The 22,616-nt window shown below is 41.3% G+C and overlaps 2 protein-coding genes across 2 annotated transcripts in view; one reads left to right on the forward strand and one right to left on the reverse strand.

The window, feature by feature from the left end:
- DRD3 (dopamine receptor D3) overlaps positions 1-17,465 on the forward strand; it is a 45,860-nt gene extending 28,395 nt beyond the window's left edge. The window contains exons 4-8 of the mRNA XM_072811671.1: positions 660-802; positions 7,956-8,152; positions 9,200-9,277; positions 12,239-12,584; positions 13,752-17,465. Coding sequence (XP_072667772.1) covers positions 660-802; positions 7,956-8,152; positions 9,200-9,277; positions 12,239-12,584; positions 13,752-13,948 — 961 coding nt within the window. The 3' untranslated portion in view covers positions 13,949-17,465. The remainder of the gene's footprint in view (positions 1-659; positions 803-7,955; positions 8,153-9,199; positions 9,278-12,238; positions 12,585-13,751) is intronic.
- Positions 1-22,616, reverse strand: part of QTRT2 (queuine tRNA-ribosyltransferase accessory subunit 2) — a 144,624-nt gene that overhangs the window by 75,588 nt on the left and 46,420 nt on the right. The gene's annotated exons all lie outside the window — the stretch shown is intronic.

Below are 22,616 nucleotides of genomic sequence, written 5' to 3' on the forward strand. Positions count from 1 at the left end.
GAATCCGCTAGCGCCTTGCTCTTGGACCTCTCAGCCTTCTGAACTCTGAGAAACAAACGTTTGTTGTTTAAGCCACCGAGTCTATGCTATTTCTGATATAGCAGCCTCAACGGACAAAGAGAGCATGAACACTGGATTTTGAAATAAGCCTTCACTGGATATTACTCATCTCTATTTTTAAAATCTCCACCACTTGGAATAGTTGTCACTATGAGGTTTAGAACTTATATTAGGATGCAAGCAGGGGTAAGCGTCCTCTTTGGGCACAGTTCTATCATGATCTGACAAAGCATGGGAGAAAAGTAAAGGCACACAGACCAGCACCCAGGGGCTCGGGGTGTCAGAGTATGTGATTACAAGTTTCAGGTATGCTGGGCCTCAGCCACCACCAGCAAAGAAGCCTTCCAGCTGCCCAGTCTGTTCTTTACTAACTTTATTCTTCTCCTTTTCCCTGCTCAGGGAGTTCTTCATCCCTCTCATCTCAACCTTTCTACATTTTTACTCAAATACCCTTTCTCTCTTTCTCCAACCAAACTCTTTTTCTCCTGCCACACGTATCACCTAGATTAGTTCTCTAGGAACCTCTACATGAACTTGTCTTTTGAACAATTCCCCCAACCCTCCTCCTCACATCTGTCCCTCTGTGCTTCCTTTCACAGGTACACCGCGGTGGTCATGCCAGTCCACTACCAACACGGCACAGGACAGAGCTCCTGCCGGCGCGTGGCCCTCATGATTACGGCCGTCTGGGTACTGGCCTTTGCTGTGTCTTGCCCTCTCCTCTTTGGCTTCAACACCACAGGTAACAATGAACACCCCTATGGTTGGTTCAGAGCACACCTGAGAGGCCGTGGGGGGTGCTTAGCCTGGAAATTTCTGACCTTGATCAGCATACATCATAGTGAAATAGGGCTGCCATGGACAGCAAAGCTTTGGGTTTTGATTGAAGTACAAAGAAAAAACTTCATCAATTACGGGCCCGTAAAGTCTGGCCTCTCCTTATTTTGAAAGAAATGTCACGGTATTCATTTGAAGCAATGTGCCAGTTAAAAAATTAAACTATATTAATAATTCACGTGAGATTTGCTAATGAAAAGAGGACAGTTCACAATGGACTTACAATGCAAAATAACATTATACAAGCCCTCAGACAGGATATATATTTCTAATTTTTTACTAAATAAAAATCATTTCTGCATCTGGGAACTAGTATAGATCCCTAAATTATTGGAGACTATATTTCTTTTATCTTGATACACAAAAAATTCTGGCTGAGATGGTTGGCATGTGGTACATCTTCTATTGGATGGATGGATGGATGGATGGATGGATGGATGGATGGATGGATGGATGGGCAATGTGAATATCTGAGATGTTTGGTTTTTAGGCATAAGACACCGATCCAAATTTACACCTCATATGGATCAGTGCCTTCTTTGGCTGTTCCATATACGTCTTTCAGCCTCAGGAATTTCATGTGTTGAGTGAAAACTATTAGCACATATAATAAAATTACAGGTATTGACAATAAACACTGAGTATTTGCCGAGAACTAAATGAGTCATGTTCTAGTGTTCATCTGGATTTGTTTAAGTCCTACTATCTTCCAAGTTCATTAGTTTCTAGTATATATGTCACACAGCTGTGCATTTATATGCATACAGGTATTATATATAACACCTTGCATATAAATATGGGCAAATCCTAATTTATAGAGAGTCATCAAAGACTCATCTGCTGGCCAATGATTTCAAAGTCAAAACACATTTATGAAGCCAGATAGCAGCTCTGGAGTAAGAAAAACCTCCATTCAAACTTCAGTTCTACTACTTACCAGCTGTGCTCCTTGAACAAGTTAAACTTTTCTAGGTTTTCTTATTGATAAATTTGGGATAATAATACCCTAAAGCATAAACTTGAGCAAATTTAAATATATAAACTGAGTCTCTATATTTAGTCAGAATGTTTCCAACATTTATTTTTATATATGGCCCCCCTGCCTAGCAGCCCAACAACTTCATTTCTAAAAACGCCATGTTGTGTTTGAACTCTTCATAATACATGACATATCAATGTATGTATCATACATCTTTACTCACTACTCTTCAGGGCTGTAATAAAACTGTCTATATCTTTGCATGTGATTCAGGAGATTTTTCAAAGCAAATTTCAGCTCTATATGGTGTTCACTTTAATCACTGACTTTAGAATCTGACACTACATATGATATAATTCCATGGTACTTGCTTCATAGAGCTTTTTTTTGTGATTAAGTGAGGATTAAATTGGAATAACATGTAGACCTGCCAAACACACACCACACGCTCAAGGTCAGGCTTCTTGTCTGCTACGTTGAAGGGTAAGTAGCTGAGTTATCCAACAAGTATTTGCCTAGTTAACTCAGGGTGTTCCTAAAACATGATGTTACTATCACGTTTGCATTACTCTTTACCATTAGTTACTTTGTCATTTTCACTGACCACACTTTCTACACACACACATGGTTGTGGACACACACATATTCCCCAAAGCAATATTTCCTAACTCTAACATTTCCAACTCTAAGAGGCTACCTGGTGTTAAAATGTTCTTTTTGATGAGTGTTAAATATGCTTTTGGGGTTAGTCTGATAACTAAGCCACCTTCTATATCTTAGTTTCTATACAAAAAATATTATTCTTTTTTTTAAAGATTTTATTCATTTATTCATGAGAGACAAACACAGAGAGAGAAAGAGAGGCAAAGACACAGGCAGAGTAAGAACCAGGCTCCATGCCTCCCCATGCAGGGAGCCCAATGCAGGATTTGATTCCGGGTCTCCAGGATCACGACCTGAGCCAAAGGCAGGCGCTAAACCACTGAGCCACCCAAGGATCCCCCCAAATATATTATTCTAAGTTAGAATCTGTAGTATGGGAACTCACTACCACTGGTAGACCACTGCACTGCTTACCCCTAGCCGGCAGCAAATCCCCACCAATACTCACTCAGCTGAGTGGCTCCTCTTATTCATCCTGGGAGGTCGGCGGGGGCTGTTTTACTCAGTTCCACAGATACAGACACACACACAAACCTCGTAACAGTTAAAAACAGTCTCAAAATCTGACATTAGACAGAGTTCCCAGTTAATGTCAACATCTAAAGTGAAGATGAATGATGAGCTAATTGCAGTGTTGTTGCCACCAGTGAGATCATTATTATTCCAGAAACAAAACTCAGAAAAATCTCTCCAAAAGGATTTTCAAATATAGAATTGAGAAGACAAAAAAATGCCTGTGGCTTAGCATGTACACTCTCACTTCCCTCTCATCTCTTTAAATCTCTCTCTTACTTTAAAGAAGTACATGATTATTCTATTGCAACCTTTTAAAGTTATTTATTTATTTATTTATTTATTTATTTATTTATTTATTTATTTATTTATTATAGTGATTTCTACACCCAACATGGGGCTTGAATTCACAACTCCAAGATCAAGAATCACATGTTCTTCTGACCAAGGCACCCAGGCGCTCCTCTCTCTTGCTCTCTCTCTTTCTCTTCTCTCTCTCTTACTTTTAAGTTAATTAATAAGACTATAGGAAGCCCTCCATCTATTCATATATCACATCCAAGTGTCAGGTCCATAGTAAAGGCCCAATGGATATTAGCTATTGTTATCATTGTTATTACTGTATATTAGAAAAGATTTCTGTGTATCAAAATTTAACTATGCACACCTGCTTCAAAGAAAATCTGAGCGGCAATAGCTCTGCTGGTGGTTCTAGAGACCAATCACCTCGTCCTAGAACACAGTTCAGGAAACTAGTGAGCAGAACTCAAACCCAGCCGTCATTCTCTGCTTCGGTCTGACCTTCACAGTACAGCTTCATTAGCTTGATGGATGTGGGTTCCTCTAGCACCTCTTCCATCTATAAGGAAGTTCCCAAGTTCATTCGAAAGCCCAATATAAATGACTTCTCTCAGCCATTTGTTTCTAGTCACCCTGTGAAAAGAAAAGCAGAAAAGGGCAGGATACTGCCAATGACACCTGATATCAAAAGTGGCTGGATTTTTCACTAAGCAGTGCCACACAAAAGAACTTTCTAGCAGAGCTCTTTTTAATGAAATGAGCTGCCATGTTTGATTGTGAACTGTCAGACAACACAAGGCAGAAAAAGTTGAACTTCAGTTTCTTCCTCTTGGCATTGTTCTTATTGTCCAAGAAAAGGGCTACACGCATTTCTGGATGTGCACGTAAGGCAGGATCTTGGGTCACAGAGAGTTCCAAGGTTGGGGAGTGCCTGGCTTTTTCTCACCCAGAGTAGGTGCCCCATAAACTTCTATTGAATGAGTGAGTGGATGAGTTCTTCTTTATCATCCTTTTTTCCTTAAATGTTGAGATTTCTTGGGGGTAAACATCCTCGATCTCAGAGAAGGAGAGTAACCCTCTGGTGTTCCTCATTATCCTCCAGCCAGCGACTGCTTATGTGTTTATGTAAAATGCTCATTTGTCTGCTTTGCTCAGGTATTCACCATTCTTGTATTCATCCAATAACTACTGTACTAATAGCAACAGTACTATGTTGGTTAAATAATCAAGACAAGGCATTTCATCTCCTCATCTGGGACTCAGCAGAGAGAAAATTCTGGAATTGCTGTCCTGACGACAGGATACATACCTAGGCCAGGCCCATTGGGGAACTGAGGCAGGGCCTCACTCACTGGCCATCAGCCTCCAGTGTCACTTTCAAGGCCTGGAGAAATTGTGAGAGAGGCCACAGAGCTCAGTCTAAGGATGGGCAGCGGTTTACTCAGATAAGAGAGGAAGGAGGGGATGACAGTGCAGGCTCAGTGATTGTACACTGAGGGCCTTCAGTGGCCAACGATTCTGAATTAGCTCTGTGTTCTCTCTTTGCTCTTTCTCATATGTAAGCTTTCACTATTTTAATGGAAAAAATAAATACTCACTCATATAAAACATAAGGTGTAAGAGGATACAGATACACACATATATGTAGGTCTCCCTTCTACCCTAGATCGTTAGCTGCCCTGTGACCCTCCCTGGAAGCAAACACTAATAATCTTAAAGATAATGCTTAAGATAAGTATGTACACACACAGAGGTGTACGTGCATGTGTGGGCGTATCCACTTTTTACACAAATAGGCATACTATACCCACTTTGGCTCCTGGCTTTTTAAAAATAGGAATTAATACCCATAGGTATTAAGGAGGGTATGTGCTGTGATGAGCACTGGGTGTCATATGTAAGTGATGAATCACTAAATTCTACACCTGAAACTCCTATTACACTGTACGTTAACTAACTGGAACTTAAATAAAAACCTGAGGATAAAAAAGTAGGGGTTAATATGTAAAATCTAGAGGTCAGCTTCCCAGAACCCAGGGGAGGGTAGAGAAGGGTGGAAGGTATATCTGGAGGGATGAATGGGGAGTACCCCGCACACCAGCAATGGCAGCCAGACAAATAGTGGGAAATACTACTCTCACCAGTAAAACATGCTGAGGTATCTCCTCAGGGGAGGCATTTAAATCATGGTAAAAAATAAAAAAGAATAAATAAATAAATAAATAAATAAATAAATAAATAAATAAATAAATAAATAAATAAATCATGGTCAGATGCTGACAACAGAGGAGCTGATTTCAGAAAGAAGACTGATCATTGCCAAATGACTCCCTATAGATTCAGAAAGACCAGCAGCTGCCACCCTCTCCTACCTCCAACCCTGTCTCCCCCAGAATGCCAGAAGATGCCGATTTGGTGACCACTGCTCAAAGTTTTCTAAGCCATTTTCTAAAGGATGCTGACACAGACTTGGTGAGATGACATTAATTTTACCCTCCTCCCAAGAGAATAAAAAACTTTGGGAGCAGCTCATAAAGATCCTGGTGCCAGTGCTATCATTAAAATGCCTCACTGAGCACTGAGTACACATTTTTTTTTTAATTATTAGCTGGTTCTCCCTTCTCTCCCCCACAGACATTGTGCTTTATAAGTCTCTCTACAAGTTTCCATTCCAAATGACACCTTGCCTTTTAAATTTGAACAGCTCAGGGAGGTGTATAATAAATAATAATAGTAGAGAATAAATAATAATAATAATAGCTACCATTTATTCTCATTTGGTCTCACAACCACTACATGAGACCTTATTTTTATCCTTCTTTTCAGATAATGAAGTTGCAGCCTGTCACAGTTAAGAAATGTGCCCAAGTTCACATAGTAAGCTAAGACGCAGATCTGGGTCTCACCTCCCAGGCCTGGCCTCTGCCTACCTCAGAAGACCAAAAGGCAGAATGAGGGGCCCATATGTCTGATGTCTGGCTGCTGCCCTCTCCCCACTAGCTCACACCTATGGCTCTATCTTCTGAGGCCAGATCTGGGGTTGCTGAGAATCCCCAACCCTTTATGAAGATTGGTTGGGTGTGCCGACAGCTGTTGCTGACAGTGCTGGGCAAAATGTAAATTTGCCATTCCCGGTGGTAGAGGGAGGTCAGTCAACGTGGTAGAGGGAGGCGAGTCAAAGTGGTAGAGGGAGATGAGTCAAAATCACAGAAAGAACATTGGTTGTAAGTCGAATGACTGGAGAAACATATCCAGGCTCTGCCCCTTTCAGGCTATGGTATGCTGGGCCACTTCCTGAACTTCCCTGAGCCTTAGTCTGCTCACTTGAGAATAGAGTCAGTAATGGCTCTTGTGTCACATAATGTTGCCGTGATGATTAGGTAAGATGATGTGTATAAAGTCCTTGGCACACCATTTGGAGGATAAGTTTTCTTCCCTTTCCTCTTCCATATGGGACAAGTTACAGGCCCTATCCTGGGCATTGGAAGAATTTCAACATCTGCTAGCAAAAAAGGCAAAACTACAGAGATTCTCTAAAGTGTAGTAACAGTTGTATTTTAGGACACAAGCAGGGACAAAGGTGTTCCTCATCTCACATTGTCCACAGTAACACTATCCTTAACAGCCTGCTTCCCATGCTGCCCCTGACCAGTCCTAGAATTCCCTAAAAAAGAGAATTGCCTGTATTCACCCACCACCTGCCCTCCACCTCAGATTCAAATTAGAGACCTGGCATCCTTAACAAAGATGTCTTAAGAAGCCTTCCTCTCTTTGCTTTCAACCTTTTTTTTTTTTTTAAGATTTTATTTATCCATGAGAGACATACAGAGAGAAAGAGAGAGAGAGAGGAAGAGACATGGGCAGAGGGAGAAGCAGGCTCCATGCAGGGAGCCCGATGTGGGACTCGATCCTGGGTCTCCAGGATCACACCCTGGGCTGAAGGTGGTGCTAAACCACTGAGCCACCCAGGCTGCCCTCTTCAACAACCTTTTAATGCCTCCATACCAGCACTTTTCTGGGGGCTGCCTCATTCCCAGGAGCCTCTGGCCTGTTGCTCTATGACATCTCCTACCCCCAGCCTCCCAGGCCACATAGCTCTGTGACACTTAACACAGCATTCAGAAAGATCCACCTGTCTGTCTAGACTGAGCCCTTCAAGGACAGACATGTTTGCAGTCCCAGCGTAGAGCAGTGTCTAGCATGTAATCACTGGGTAATTTTCTTTCTAAGTGAACTGTGAGCAACACAAAGATGAATTGGACCTCCACCCCTCAAGGAACTGACAACATAATCTCCCCCCACCACCCTCACAACTTAATGATCCTCTGTGTGTGCTAACACTACCAAAGAGGCAAGGCAAGTGCTGTGGGCCAGAGAGAAAGAATTCCTTCTGACTGAGGAACTGGTGGAAGCCTCCATGAATGAGGCAGCATATGAATGAGACATAGTGAGGGGGTAGGTGGGTCCAGCCCTTGCTTCCCAGAGCTCCGTGTAGATTCAACGGTGGAGACACCACACATGATATGGGGCCATACTGTGTGCTCTCCACTGATGTCTCATAGTTGGCAAATGGCTTTGCTTTCTCCTCTTCTCTCACTCACAGGAGACCCCACTGTGTGCTCCATCTCCAACCCTGACTTTGTCATCTACTCTTCAGTGGTGTCCTTCTATGTGCCCTTTGGAGTGACCGTCCTCGTCTATGCCAGGATCTACGTGGTGTTGAGACAGAGGAGACGGAAACGGATCCTCACTCGACAGAACAGTCAGTGTATCAGTGTCAGACCCAGCTTCCCTCAACAAGTAAGCACCCTGGAGGGGCAGAGGGAGAAAATACCCAACCCTGTAGCTTCCCAGCCTTGTGTCCGGCAGTACGTGTGTTTGCTTGTATTGCCACACTGGAGACACACAGCTGACACCCACCTTCTAACCTGCTGCTATGCTTTAGAGTAGGAAATTGAATCAAAAAGGTGCATTATAATCTTCCCTAGAGCTCACGTTGCTTGGCACAATGATAGGATAGTTTCTGGACTTCTGCTTCCCATCAGAGCTTTTCCATTGCCCCCAAATGGCCAAGGGTACAAATGTCACACAAGATTGGCTGTTTTAGTGTGACAGTTGTACTGTGCACTGCTGGCAGGTCCCCAGGATTGACTTTTTAGCAGACCACTTGTTCCAAGAATCACTGGGTCCATGGAACCTCTTTTCCTTACTAGATCTGCCACTGTGTCAAGGTGCTGACCAGCTTGTGAAATAGAAGGCTGATGACGTGTGTGTTACTGGGCCTTTCAAGGTGCTGAAGAGGAGAGCTGTCTCAGCACCAATCTTCCATTTGCTTGGGCTGGAAAGTCTGCTTATCCCAGTGTCTGGCACATGCCTGCCAACTGCTTGGGAAGGGACAGCGGGAATATTATACAGCCCTTATGGAGTTTAGACTCTAGACAAGCAGATAAAGCACACCTCTCCCTGAAGTTAACTAACAGCCCTGGGATGTTTGCAAAATGAGATGAAGACAATTAAGCCCCAAAAGAGAAGTGCTGTAGAAGTTGTGAGAGGTCAATGTGCTCAGGAAAGGGCTTCCTAGACAGAGTAAGAACTGAATTTGATCTTGAAGGCAGGTGCAATGTGGATGGCGAGATTAACCTATAATGACCTGAGTAAGAGTCAGTCTCTCAAAGTTCAAGTCGTATGGTTTAGGTAGAACAAGAATATTGGTTCCCATGAAATAGAAGGCAAGGACCTGAAGCTGAGGATATGAACAAACATTAAAGGTATTTGAAAAATTGGCATCTATATGGTTCATCCATGTAGAACTTGACCTACAGCTCTTTCTCCTTCAACCCACCCTAGTCTTCCTGTCTGAGGCTGCACCCCATTCGGCAGTTTTCAATAAGGGACAGATTTCCATCAGATGCTACGGGGCAAATGGTAAGTAAGCCATGTCTTTAATCATAGGAAAAAAATAAGATACCTTTTCACAACACTCTGAGTTGACTTGCTTCCACGTCTACCTCAAAATGGCCCCAATCCCTTACTTATATCTATTATATATAACAAATATGAGATCCTAATTTGAGCTTCAGAATACGAATCACCCAATGATATGCAGAGAGCATATCACTACTGAGCTAGATTCCAATGACTGGAGCCAATGACTCTTGGACATGGTGTTAGGATGCTATCCAGAGTCATCTGCCTAGAGGGAACAGGATGTCAATGAAACACACATGGTCAGAGCCAAGAAAAGCAGAGAAGAGAGGCTAATGTGAGACTTTCAAGTGTCCCATTTCCCACTTTATATGAAAGAAAACCAAGACAATTTCATGGTCACCCTTATCCTTGTCCTTTCAATTCAAGACAGCCCTGCCTCCCCAAGCAAGCTGAGTGCAGAATGGAGGTGTTAGAAAGAAGATCAATATTCCTCCCCCTGAACTCCAAGTAAATATTAGGAATAAAATTTCAAAAACTCATGATGATGAAGGTCCAAGCTTTGTCCCATTTTTGTATAGTTAGCCACGTTTCCCAGAGGCCTGGTGTAGCAGTGAGAGCTTCTTGCTGATAATTTTTTAATAGGTAAGAATTTTAAAGTTGCCAATAGCAGATCTAAGGTCTGAGGAGTTTCCAAGGCCAAAAGGAAAAGAGTGGAGACTACTGAAGAGAGAATAGGGAAGCAGGAGGCTGGTGTTGCCAGGAGTATGGAAAAATAGGTTCTATCCTAGCATCTGGTAGTGAAAGGCTCTGGCAACCAGACCCAAAAGAATCCAGTGTTCCTGCATGCCAGTCATAGAAGTATTGATGAGGGTTTGCAGAGAGATGAAAAATATGTAATCTGGGAAGGATCACTTTCCTTCTGTAGGACTGAATTTCCACATCTGTAAACTAGAGACAAGTTAGACTAGGTCGATGTTCTAAAACCTTAGATTTCATAAGGACAGTAAGAATTTGTCCCAGTCCCTTAGTTTCAGAAATAATGCATTTGAAGTTAAATATTGTCACTTTTAGAAGATTACTAGATACCAACACAATCATAATCTTAGTTACAAATGGCCATTCAGATAAAACACAATATGTTTATATTAATTATTTAAAAACCCCATCTAAGGTGCCTGGGTGGCTCAGTCTGTTAAGCATCTACCGTCAGCTCAGGTCATGATCCTAGGGTCCTGGGATGAGTCCCACTCTGGGCTCCCTGCTCAGTGGGGAACCTGCTTCTCCCTCTCCCTCTGCCTGCCACTCCCCCTGCTTGTGCTCTCTCTCTCTCTCTCTCATATAAATAAATAAAATCTTTTTTTAAAAAATCCATCAAAATGAAAATCAAAAATGTTTAAGTATACTAGAATCCTGATGAATACCTCTGTGAGGCACATTTTCAAAAATACCATATCGTTTTAAAGGCCTATTGCATTCATTCATTCAGCAATGTTTCTGAGTGTGTACAGTGCACTAGTACTATGATTCCTTGAACTACAGAGATATGAGCATTCTTGGTTGTTGACACTAACATATAGACAAAGGAATTTACCGGAAGGATATCAAGTAGCTCAGACTCATTGAGAAGGCTGAGAGTAACTTCAGACAATGCTGTTCATGCCTAAGGAAGAATCTGGTTGGAAGACCTGGGACACTGGACACTAATTGCCACCACTCCTAGACAAATTCTGAAGTCTCCTGGCTTCACAATCAAGGTCTTAGATGCAAATCTCTAATTGGCTGGGCGTGATTTATGTGCCAGAGGTCTAGATGACTGGTGGGAATGTGGGGAGAGTGTATATATGGCTTTTATAGCTTCAGTAATGGGAGCTAAGGGGCCCTGCCTGCTACTTGAGATTGACACAGTGTCTGATTCTTCAAATATGGAAAGTTCAGATGTTGAATACACATAAATCCTCACCAAATACCAGAAATGTCCACATACTCTCAGGGTCTATTCATCCTAAACCTATTTTTTCCAACTTCTTTTCCATTTTACAAATGAGACTCAAAGACATTTCATTAATGCCCAAGGATACATCTAATAAGTAGGAAAGCTGAGGTGAAAATACTAAGTTTTCTTTCTTTCTTTCTTTCTTTCTTTCTTTCTTTCTTTCTTTCTTTCTCTTTCCTTCTTTCTTTCTTTCTACTTTTTATTATAGAAGATTTTCAAAATTAAAAAAGTAGAAAGACAAATATAAGGGATCCTTCAGTAGCCATGAGCCGGCTTCAGCAATTCACTCATGGCCAATCTTCTTTCATTTCACCGACACTCCCACCTACACTCATCCATGCACATTGGATTCTTCTGAGGCAAATCCCAAACATCATAACATTTCAGCCACAAATATTTCTGTAAGACTCCCTAAGGGATACAGACTCTTTATAAAATGTATTACTGCGATACATCATCCTAAGCAAATAAATAACTCCCTAGTATCATTAAATATCCAAAATATCAAATAATGTTCACATTATCCCAGTTGTCTTTATAGTTGGTTTATTTGAATCAAAATTCAAATAAGACCTATACTTTGCAACTGTTTAGTGGTATTGTTGTTGAAATTTATTTGTTGAAAAAAAAAAAACTGAGTCATTTGTCTTACAGAGTTCACCACATTCCAGATTTTGTGGTTTACATCTTAGTAGCTTCATTTCATGTGTTCTTCTATACATCCAGGTCATTCTAACTGAAAAAGGATGTAATATAATCCTATACTATAATCCTATACTACCCTCCTCAAGGGATTACTGTGATTCTCAAATGTTCTATATCTGGTAGGAGTCTTTTAGCTGTCAAGTCAGAAGCAGACTTCATGTACCTTAACTTTCATGATCCCACTACTCTCAAGTGACCCTCAGTATGTTTCACAAAATGATCGTTTCCTTGAACTTCTTTACAAACTCTTTTCTTTTCAGGAACATTCAGAAGATAAAAGGTATCCCCAGAAATGTCAGGACCCTCTCTTGTCCCAACTGCAGCCACTCTCCCCTAGCCGGGCCCACATGGAGCTGAAGCGCTACTACAGCATCTGCCAAGATACTGCCCTGGGGCAGCCAGGCTTCCAAGAAGCAGGAGGGGAGTTGAAAAGGGAGGGGAGGACTCGAAACTCCCTCAGCCCCACCATGGCACCTAAGCTCAGCTTAGAGGTTCGAAAACTCAGTAATGGCAGGTTGTCGACATCTCTGAAGCTGGGGCCCTTGCAACCTCGTGGAGTGCCACTCCGGGAGAAGAAGGCAACGCAGATGCTGGCCATTGTGCTTGGTGAGTTGGAGCCACGTTGGACTGGGATGAATTGGGTTAAATTTGGTTAGGTTAGGTCGAGTTTGGAAAACCTGGCAGAGCACCACATTTGTCAGCAATGAAAGTCCAATAATTATGATATTTATGAATGTTCATGATACAATTGAAAAGGGTTTGCGCGTAAACGATAAATCTGGTGAAAATCCAAAGGCCTAGGCTGAAATTCACAAAATAAAAAACTGAACAAGTGACCTAACTGAGCTCTGTTTCTCTATTGTGTTTGTTGTCTGTCACATGAAATTATAATGGATAAATCGAATAATAAATAAGATCATCATTCAATAAAAGTGTCTGGCACATATTGGATATTTAATAAATGCTTACTTATTCTAAAATATTAAGTGGAAAAAAATAGGGATGCAAAAACTGCTGTCATATGGTGTGATAACATCTAGATCATTTCAAATACGGAGAAAGGAAAAACATGAAAATTAATTCACCAAGATGTCAAAAGTGATTGTCTTCGAGTGGTGGGTGGTTATTTTTTTCTTTGTACTTTTCTGTATTTACCAAGTTTTCCATAATGTACAAAATCGGGGTTAATTTTTACAGTAGAATAATAGAAAATGTATTCAAAAAAGAAAAAAAAATTTTAAAAAAAACAAAAAAGAAAAAAATTGGCAAGTCGCAGGTAGCATATAGAGTTCGTGAAGGCAATGCTTCCAGTTCACTGCCACTGACAAAGCTCACTTTCTCATATCTCAGGGACTTTGTGAGCACATCTGGCTGTCATCTCAACAGCAGGACTGTCAGCCATGTCTTTGAGGTCGTCTTTACTATCAGTGCCCAGGATCATGCCTTGCACAGCTAGACATTAAATAAATATTTGAATTGACTTGAGACGTAGAAAACACTAGTAAAGAGCTAAATACCAAACTTGATAAATTGATTTAGGAACAAAGGCCTGAGATGAATCAAAGATGTAAGCATGTAATTTTCTCTTCCAAAAGAAAGGGGAAAAAAAGTGGCTGATCACACCTATTTCGTAGGGTTGGTGGAAAAATTAAATGGGTCTATAAAATTCCAGCATGGTGGCTGGCACAAAGCAAACAACCATGAGTCATTTTCATGTTGTAACAAAAGGAAAAGCAAACCCCTTACCAATGTCTCTCTTCCTTTGCAACCCAGGGGCCTTCATTGTCTGCTGGCTGCCCTTCTTTTTGACCCACGTTCTCAATACGCACTGCGGAGCCTGCCACGTGTCCCCAGAGCTTTACAGCGCCACTACGTGGCTGGGCTACGTGAACAGTGCCCTCAACCCTGTGATCTATACCACCTTCAATGTGGAGTTCCGCAAAGCCTTTCTCAAGATCCTGTCTTGCTGAAGGAGAGGAGAGCATACTCCCTGTGCCCACCCTTAGCTGCCAGGCCATTGGGCCACTGGCCAGGACCTGCGCAGAAAGACTGTGCTATGTTCTCTGGCATGGTGTAGGAAGGAGACTCCTGGAGCCAGGACACCTCTGAGTGGCAGGTGTAACCAACTGCTTCTTCCCGGTCAGAATGTTTACATCCCAGCAAAAATCTGACTTCATCCTGGCAATCTTCAAGTGGTTGGGAGGTCCCTGAGTTATAAGTAATAATTCAGAAAGAAGCTGATAAAACATGACCCTCCACACACACAAAATTGTCATTAGAGGCATGATTCATCACAGTGAAGGAGAAATGAACAGATCTCATAATTGTCAACTTGCCAGGGGTCCTTGAAATCCCAGCCAGTAAACCATCTTGCAGAAATAGACAGTCTCTCTTCCTTCAAGCCTATAACTAAACTATCAGGCTGACCTTGTACTTTTGCAGGCCCACACCCTTTTGGTCATTCCTTTTGTTCATTGTTTGCTGAATTATAAGGGCACAGCCAGTGCTTCTACCTCTCCGTAGAATCTGGCTGCAACTGGGGAGAGAAATTCTGAAGGAGACACTGTCCCACATTGGGACCTGGGCTTCCTTTCAAACCTTGCTACTCCTGTATTATAGCTCTCGCTATAAAGGCCCTTTGACTCCAACCCCCTGTTCTTAGAGATTCAATTCCAGAGTAATTCGGAATGAGTATGTCAAGTGAAAAAGGAGTGATGGCTCCCACTGTAGTATCACTTTAAACCATGTGGTTCATAACATGCCTTCGGTATGCTTTTCATAACACTATAAGGTGTTCCTATCCAGGCATCTTCATCTCCTGCTTAACAGAGACCCAATACTTTCAGGCCCTAAACCCATTAAGTCTTAAGTGTCCACAAAGTGCCCGTCACCTCCCAGGCTCTGGATATATGACAATGAATAAGACAGCTCCTGCCCTCAAGGGCTCAAGGAGCCCACCACCTGCTCCTGCGTTTGTTCACTTGCTTATAAGAGTGGTAGAGACTCTTCTAGACTGCCAGAGGACCTCAGAACTGAAGGCACTGGGCAGAGTAGCTGTCCAAAGACCTCACAGGGACAGTCTTCATAAAGGCCTAGTGCAGAACCTGAACAAGACCACTCCGACAACTGAAATTAAAGGCATTATAGAAATAATGTGTCGATGTCATTCAAAATTGCATTTAGAGGGACCTCAAATATTCTCACCACTTACCTTTTCACCTATAGAAGCTACGTCTTATTGACTAGAGAATCAAGATACAATTTATGGATGATTTATGAAGGGTTATCATCCTGAACTTCAATAAATTTACTATTAAGTAAGAGCTATTAGTGCACAGGTGTAACAGATGCCCACTGCAATGCTGTTAAAATTTTAAAGTTCACACGAACTTTACAAAGAATCCAAGACTTCTTTGCCCCATATTTATTCCTCTAACCTTTAAGTGTATAAGAAGGAAATATATACCCCCAGTGACTTAGTTACCTGTTACTCCTGAATGCTTTTAATGCCAGCATTTTAAAAATGTTATTGCCTATAGCAGTATTTATGTTGCAACTCTAGTGGAAAAATTCTGTGTGCCCACTAGCTCTTGTACCTCATGCTATCTAGCTCAAAGGTTTATAATGCAAGCAGAAATAGGGACTGAGACAGTTACATATCTGAAGAAGTACAAGTACATGATTCCTAGGTTTTTCCATGCAAAATACACAAAAAACAAGCAGGATAATGGGTTAACATTCATAAAATTTCATGTCAAAATTAGAGTTCTAAAAATAAAAACGTAGACAGCGTCCATATTAATACATTTATGAGGAAGAATGATAGCAAATATTGTGTATCCTTCCTTTACATCAAGTCGTTAAAACTTATGATAACCTTAGGAAGATAAACTCAGTTTTGGAGGTGAGGAAACAGGCTAAGGGAGGTCAAGAAATTTGCCCCAGGGCACACACAGTAAGTAGCAGAGCTGGGATTCGAGTGCACGTCTACTCATTTGCAAGCCCATGCAACTAACCACTATGACACACTGCTTTCTACCAGAGAGGTAAAGAGGTGGGAGGAAAAAAGTGGGGAGAAAAAAAATGGAACAAAGGTCCCTGGGAGAGCCGCAGCCTACCTGACCCACCTCCACCCCTAAACTTTCTGGAGACCCAGCCCAAGGCACTGCTCTCACTCTCCTGCCATGTTCAACTTCCAAAACAGTCACACAGGAAATTCATAATCTGTTTTTATAAAATCATGTAAGAGACCTTAGAGAGTATTTGGTTCTAGTATCTCCTTCATTTATATAAAAGGAAACTGAAGTCTAGTATCTCCTTCATTTATATAAAAGGAAACTATATCCCAGTTGGCTACTGAGAGACAAATGCTCCAGTATACTGAACTCTTCTATAAAAATGATAAACTCCATATTTATACAAGGAGAAAGTCATCCTATCACCTTCCCCATTAAACTAAGAGGCATCTTTTCCCTAGACAGCAGCTCTTATCTCTAATCTGAGATAACATCCCCTTCCCAGAATTTTCTTCTGATCCAGGAAGATCCTTCTAGGGAAATCCCAAACACTCACTTGAGCCTCTTCATCCTGGGATTCTTCATTCTACCCCCTATACCTCTATACTCCCCACCATGAGCCAGCACTTAACCTCAGACTTGCTACTTTCAGAGCCAACGTGACCAAAAATTCCAGGAGAGACATTAGCCTGAATGAAGTAGAGCAGAGTTCTTGGGGCAAACCTGTTCTAGGGCCCAAAGAAGGCTCAGAGCTGGCCATACTATTTGGGTGAAATGCAAATAGAACAGAAATCCAGATAGATCCAACTCTAGATCGTAAGTAAATATTTCCTTCTTCCAGAACCGCATCCTCTAAAACTCCTTTCATCACTCATTTACTAAATCAGTTACTTATTCAATAAATATTGATTTACCACCTTCTGTGTGCCAGGCAGAGTACTCAGTGCTGGGAAACACCATCAAGGGAGACAGAGTCCATGACCCCAAACTTGTAGTACAGTGGGGAGGGGAATTTGTGTGTACACTGATGACCTGCTTTTTGTCTACAGTAAAGGGAATTCATGGTTTTTGTAAGTCCTATATTCAGCCCTAAAAAGGCTTCCCAGACAAGTATTGTCAGGTTAAGACCTAATTAAAAAGTAGGAAGGGCATTCCAGGCAGAGAAAACCATTGAAGAGCCGAAGATATGAACAAGCAAGGAGCATGCAAGGAATCTCAAATAATTCCACCGGCTGTAGAGAAGAGACCATAGGACAGGCAAGGAAAGAGTCTCATCTTCGGAGACCTCCTCCAGCTCTGCTCAAGTGACAAGTGAGCTAGTGGTGATACCACTTGCAGAAAACCTCTGGATCTTTCCTCCACTTCCCTCCATGTGGGCAACACACATCACAGACGACTTACTTAACTGACTTATTTAATTACTTCCCTCTGAGCCACAGTGAATTTCAATAAATGCAGAATTCAATTTGAATTCTTTGCTCTTTTCTCTGCAAGAGGAGGAATGCCTGGCTGAATGGATGTAGAGTCAGAGATGGTTAAAATGAAGGCAGTTCAGAGAGTTTGGGTCAAAAATCGAGGGGAGGTCAGGCAAAGAGATTTGTTTTCCTGAATGCTTGGGTCAGAACTAAATAGTGAAGCAGAACAGTTCAGAGATTTGCTCAGAACTGGCTGTTTCCTGCAGGTCCTGACTCCCAGGCCTGTGCTCTCATCCTTTGGTATCTGCTGACATCAGAAAACTGAAAAAGCTTAATTTGAATCAACACACAAAGAGCAGAGAGGGGATGACAGGCAATTAACTTGATTCCTCCTTTCTACCTAATTCTCTCCTCATCAGCTTAGGAAGGGAGTGAGTTTCCATGACTACCTCCTGACACGGAGACTCAGTGGAGGGTGATACCAATGTCAGCTCAGCTCTGTTGCACACATTGACAGAGGCAGAACCTGGGAGTCGGTGCCAAGCATGAGTCTTGGGACCTCTTGCCCCACCCACCCCAGTAGCCTTCCTCACTAGACAAGGATTAGATGACATCATAAATTAGAAGTGCTTTGCCAACTATACGGTTCTACAAATGTGAGAGATTATCACTGATATCATGATCATGATCATCATCATCATCATCATCATCATCATCGTAAACATTACCCCCCCCCCAAGCAGCTATTTTTATCATTCCTATCTGGTTCACAGCCCATCTTTCTTTCTCTTTGCTGATTCTCTAATTGTCTCATGTTATCAGGCACAATCTGTTCAGCCTCCCACATGAAATCTGATTTTTCTCTTGTCTTTTATTCCCTACATGTGCCCAGGATACTTGGCTGAATTTGTAGTGAAGTTTTTAGGCAAATGGCTAGTCCCTAACAACACACCCTTTCCCTGCTCACCCAGTCACGTGCCCAAGTATAGCATGATCTGATGGTAGATGTGTGCTTGCTAAGGATGGCCTGGGGAGTTCCTGTTCCTCTCCTGGCTGGGGAATGATGAGCAGAAAGCATATATTCCTCAAGACTTTCCATCTTTGTTCCTCATGATGTCTGAACCTTTCCTCTTTCTCCATCTCTTCCTTCCTGAAAGAAGTGCACTGAATATAGTGCATGCATTTCCTAGGGCTGCTGTATCAAATGGCCACAAACTGTGTGGCTTTACACAACAGAGACTTCTCTCGTAGTTCCAGAAGCTCCAAGTCTAAAATCAAGGTGTTGGCAGGGCCACGCTCTCTCTGAAAGCTGTAGGGGGTGATCTTTGCCTCCTCCTAACTTCTGGTGGTTGCCAGCAATCTTTGGTGTCCCTAACTTGGGGCAGCAGAACTGCATTCTCTCCTCCATCTTCACATGGTATTGCTCTTTCATTTTGTCTATGTTGTGTTTTCCTCTTCTTCTAAGTCTTCAAATTAAAATCCACCCTGATCCAATGTGATCACATCTCAACTTGATTACATCTGCAAAGACCCTATTTCAAAATAAGTTTATATTTATAGATTCTGGGGGTTAGGGCCTCAACATATTTAGGGAGGGACACAAATCAATCCATAAAATACGGCAAAAGCATTCTGGAAGGGAAGAGGACTTGGAACTTGGATGACTAGGGAAAACACACAAAAGTTTGACAGAATTCAGAATGTAAGAGGTCAGATTCCAGCCTTGGCATATGATCTTTTTAGTATATGTGCTGCCGAAGCGAGCACGCATATGATCTTTTTAGTGGCCTGAGACAAGTGTGCAAACTTCCTGACGCTCAACTTTGTTATCAATAAAAGTGGTAAATTTGAATCCCTAAGCTATGATAAGACAAGCTAAAAATAATTCTAGAAGGACATAAATTATCTTCTGAGCCGTAAAAACCTACAAATATGCTTATTGTTAAAAGTTGAAACTGTTCAAAGAACCATCCTTAGTTGCTTCTCACTGTCTTAAAAATAAATAAATAAATAAAATAAAATAAAATGGAATTCAACAGCAAACTTATTGGAGCTTAGGAAAGCTGAGGGAATATCATGTAGTCCTACTTCATGCAGCACCACTCCAGATGGGCTAAGGTAAAGGATGGGGTTTTGCCTTTAAAAAAAAAAAAACTTACATAATGGGGTCTGGGGTCTTATATTACGTTGAGCAGATTCCAGAAGATTCTATATTTAAAGATGCTTGAAAATCTTGCAATTTATTACAACATTAAATCATGGGATTTGAAAGCTGGAAGGGACGTTAGCCCAGTCTCCAAGTTATTGCAGAAATTCTAACATCCCTGACCCATGATCATCAAGTAGCTGTATTAACAAGCTGGATCACTCCTTCCCAAGACATGTGACAGATTACCCTTTAGAAAATTCCTCCCTCCTTTAAGCCAGAATCTCCCTTCTTATAAAATCTACCTTTCTGCCCCTATTTTCTCCTCCAGCACAGAAACTTTTATTCCAACTTCCCAATGACAGTCTTTGTGTGATTAAGGCAGTTTGCCGAAGTCTCAATTTCTCTTTCTCTACTCCAAGTAACACTTTCTTACACTCTCCATCTCTGTTGATTTCTTCTGGATGTAGCCATGTTGTTAGTGTTTCTCTTAAAATATAAGGCCCCAGATAGAATATAATCTAAATGTTGTTTGTTTAAGCAGTTCAGAGTGCCATGGACTCATTTCTGCATTTTTGGAATATTTGTAATGGAATATTTGTAATGGAAAATTTGTGATATTTGTAATGGTAATATTACAAATATTTGTAATATTTGTAAATTACACAGACCCTTAGGGCTCTTACTGAAAACCTAAGAAGGAGATTTGCATGCTGAATGGATAACTTTAATAGGATATTCCTTAGGGATCGATACCTGTATGTGAAGGAAGTAGAACTCAGCAGAAGGAGAAGTTGAACTGTGATGTAGTCACACAAGGAACTCAGACAATCTTACTGAGATTTCTCAGGGGGTAGGGACTTTCATGGCCCCAGCCAGTAATTGGATGTGGACTACCTCTGGGAAGAAGGAGTGCCTCAGGCAAGGAGGCTCTGTGCAGTTGAAAGCTTTTGCTGTTAACTCTCCTGGGAACTGGGGGGAACAAAATCCTCAGTCATGAAGCGGGGATCTGGGTGCACACCACAGCATGCACTATATGCCATTTGGCTCCTCTTTCCTTACATAAAAAATTCTAGAAACAGCTTGGTCAGGAATCTAGTTGGTCTCTCTTTCTGTGGAAGCTGAGAGGGATGGACTATAATCTCTGACAAAGCAACTGGTCTCAATGCCAAAATTATTCTCATCTTGCCTTCTTCTGTCATCTATTCTAGATTCCTCTCACTACGATTAGCATTCTTCTGGTCTAGGGCCATATCTGATGGAGTGACCCTGAGGGATGTGGTGACTTTCTCAGGCCACAGCTGCTACACTTACTCACATGCTGTAAAATTAAACAAAGGAATACAAAAAGACACTTCAGTGGATCATCCAGGCATCAAATGTGTTCTTCCCTGTCCGCATTGTGTAACAACATCCTTAACTTCTCCCAATTACCGGGATTCAATTATCCTTGCCAGGAAGCTCCATCAACTTACCTGTTGGTCTCCTGGCACAAAGTGTACTCCAAATGACCAGATAAAAGCCACAATGTAAAGCTTAATGGGGTTTTCATCTCCTACTACACATATTCCTCCTTCAAGAACAAGAATCTTTACCTCAGAAAGTTAAACCTAGCATTACTCCATAATCCAGCAATTTCACTCCTAGGTATATATATCCCAAATAATTAGAAACAGGTATTCAAAAACAAAACACTTGCATAGAAATGTTCACAGCAGTACTATTCATAATAGCCCCAAATTTGGAAAGAATCCAAGCAGGCATCATCAACACATGAATGCATAAACAAATTGTGGTACATCCATATAATGTAATATTACTTGGCCATAAAAAGGAATGAAGTACTGATATATGCAGCAATGTGGATGAACCTCAGAAATATGCTAAGTGGAAGGAGCCAGACACAAAAGGTCACATATTGTACAATTTCATTTATATGAAATATCTAGAATAGTTAAATCCATAGAGATAAAAGTAAATTGGTTTCCAAAGGTGGGAGAGGAGGGTACAGGGAGTAACTGTTTAATGGTTTCTTTGGGGGTGATGAAAATCTTTGGAACTAGATAAAAGTAGTGGTCTCACAATAGAGGTACTAAATGCCACTGAATTACTTACTTTAAAATGGTTACTTTTGGGCAGCAGGGGTGGCTCAGTGGTTTAGCGCCACCTTCAGCCCAGGGCGTGATCCTGGAGACCCGGTATCGAGTCCCACATCGGGTTCCCAGCATGGAGGCTGCTTCTCCCTCTGCCTGTGTCTCTGCCTCTCCGTCTCTGTGTCTCCCATGAATAAATAAATAAAATCTTTAATAAAAATAAAATGGTTAATTTTATGCTATACGAATTTTGCCTAAATAAAAAAATTTTAATAAAAAAAAAAAAGAACAGGACCTGGAGTTTCCATGTTCTCTGATCAGAAGACTCAATATTGTTCAGATGGTAATTCTCTTGAAATTGATCCATATATGTAATGCAATCCTTCTCAAAAGTCCAACAGGCCTTCCCCCAACCCAGAAACTTATGAGCAGATTGTGAAATTTATATGGAACAATGCAGAATAGCCAAAATTATTTTGGAAAAGAACAAAGTTAGAGAACGTTTACTTCCCAACTTCAAAACTTACTATAAACCCACGGTTATCAAGAGTATGGTGTTGGCATAGGATAGATACATAGATCAATGAACAGAACTGAAAGTCTAGAGACAAATCCTTATATCTAAGGTCAATTGATTTTCAGCAAAGGCAATCTATTGAGGAAAGGAGATCCTTTTAAATAAATGGTGCTAGGACAATTAGATGTTCATGCAAAAACACAGATTTAGGCCCCACCTCATGCCATATCCTAAAATTAACTCAAAATGGATCATAGAATTAAATAAAAGAGCTAAACAATAAGACTTTAAAAAGAAAACATAAGAGAAAATCTTTGAGACCTTAACATTTTCATAAGATCCAATTTATCTTTTCTTTCTTTTTTTATGGTGCTTGTAGTGTCACATATAAGAAATCTTTGCCTACAATAAATTGGATCTTATGAAAATCTTAAAACTTTGTATGTCAAAA

Source organism: Canis lupus, chromosome 35 (assembly GCF_048164855.1).
Source record: "Canis lupus baileyi chromosome 35, mCanLup2.hap1, whole genome shotgun sequence".
Lineage (NCBI taxonomy): Eukaryota > Metazoa > Chordata > Mammalia > Carnivora > Canidae > Canis > Canis lupus.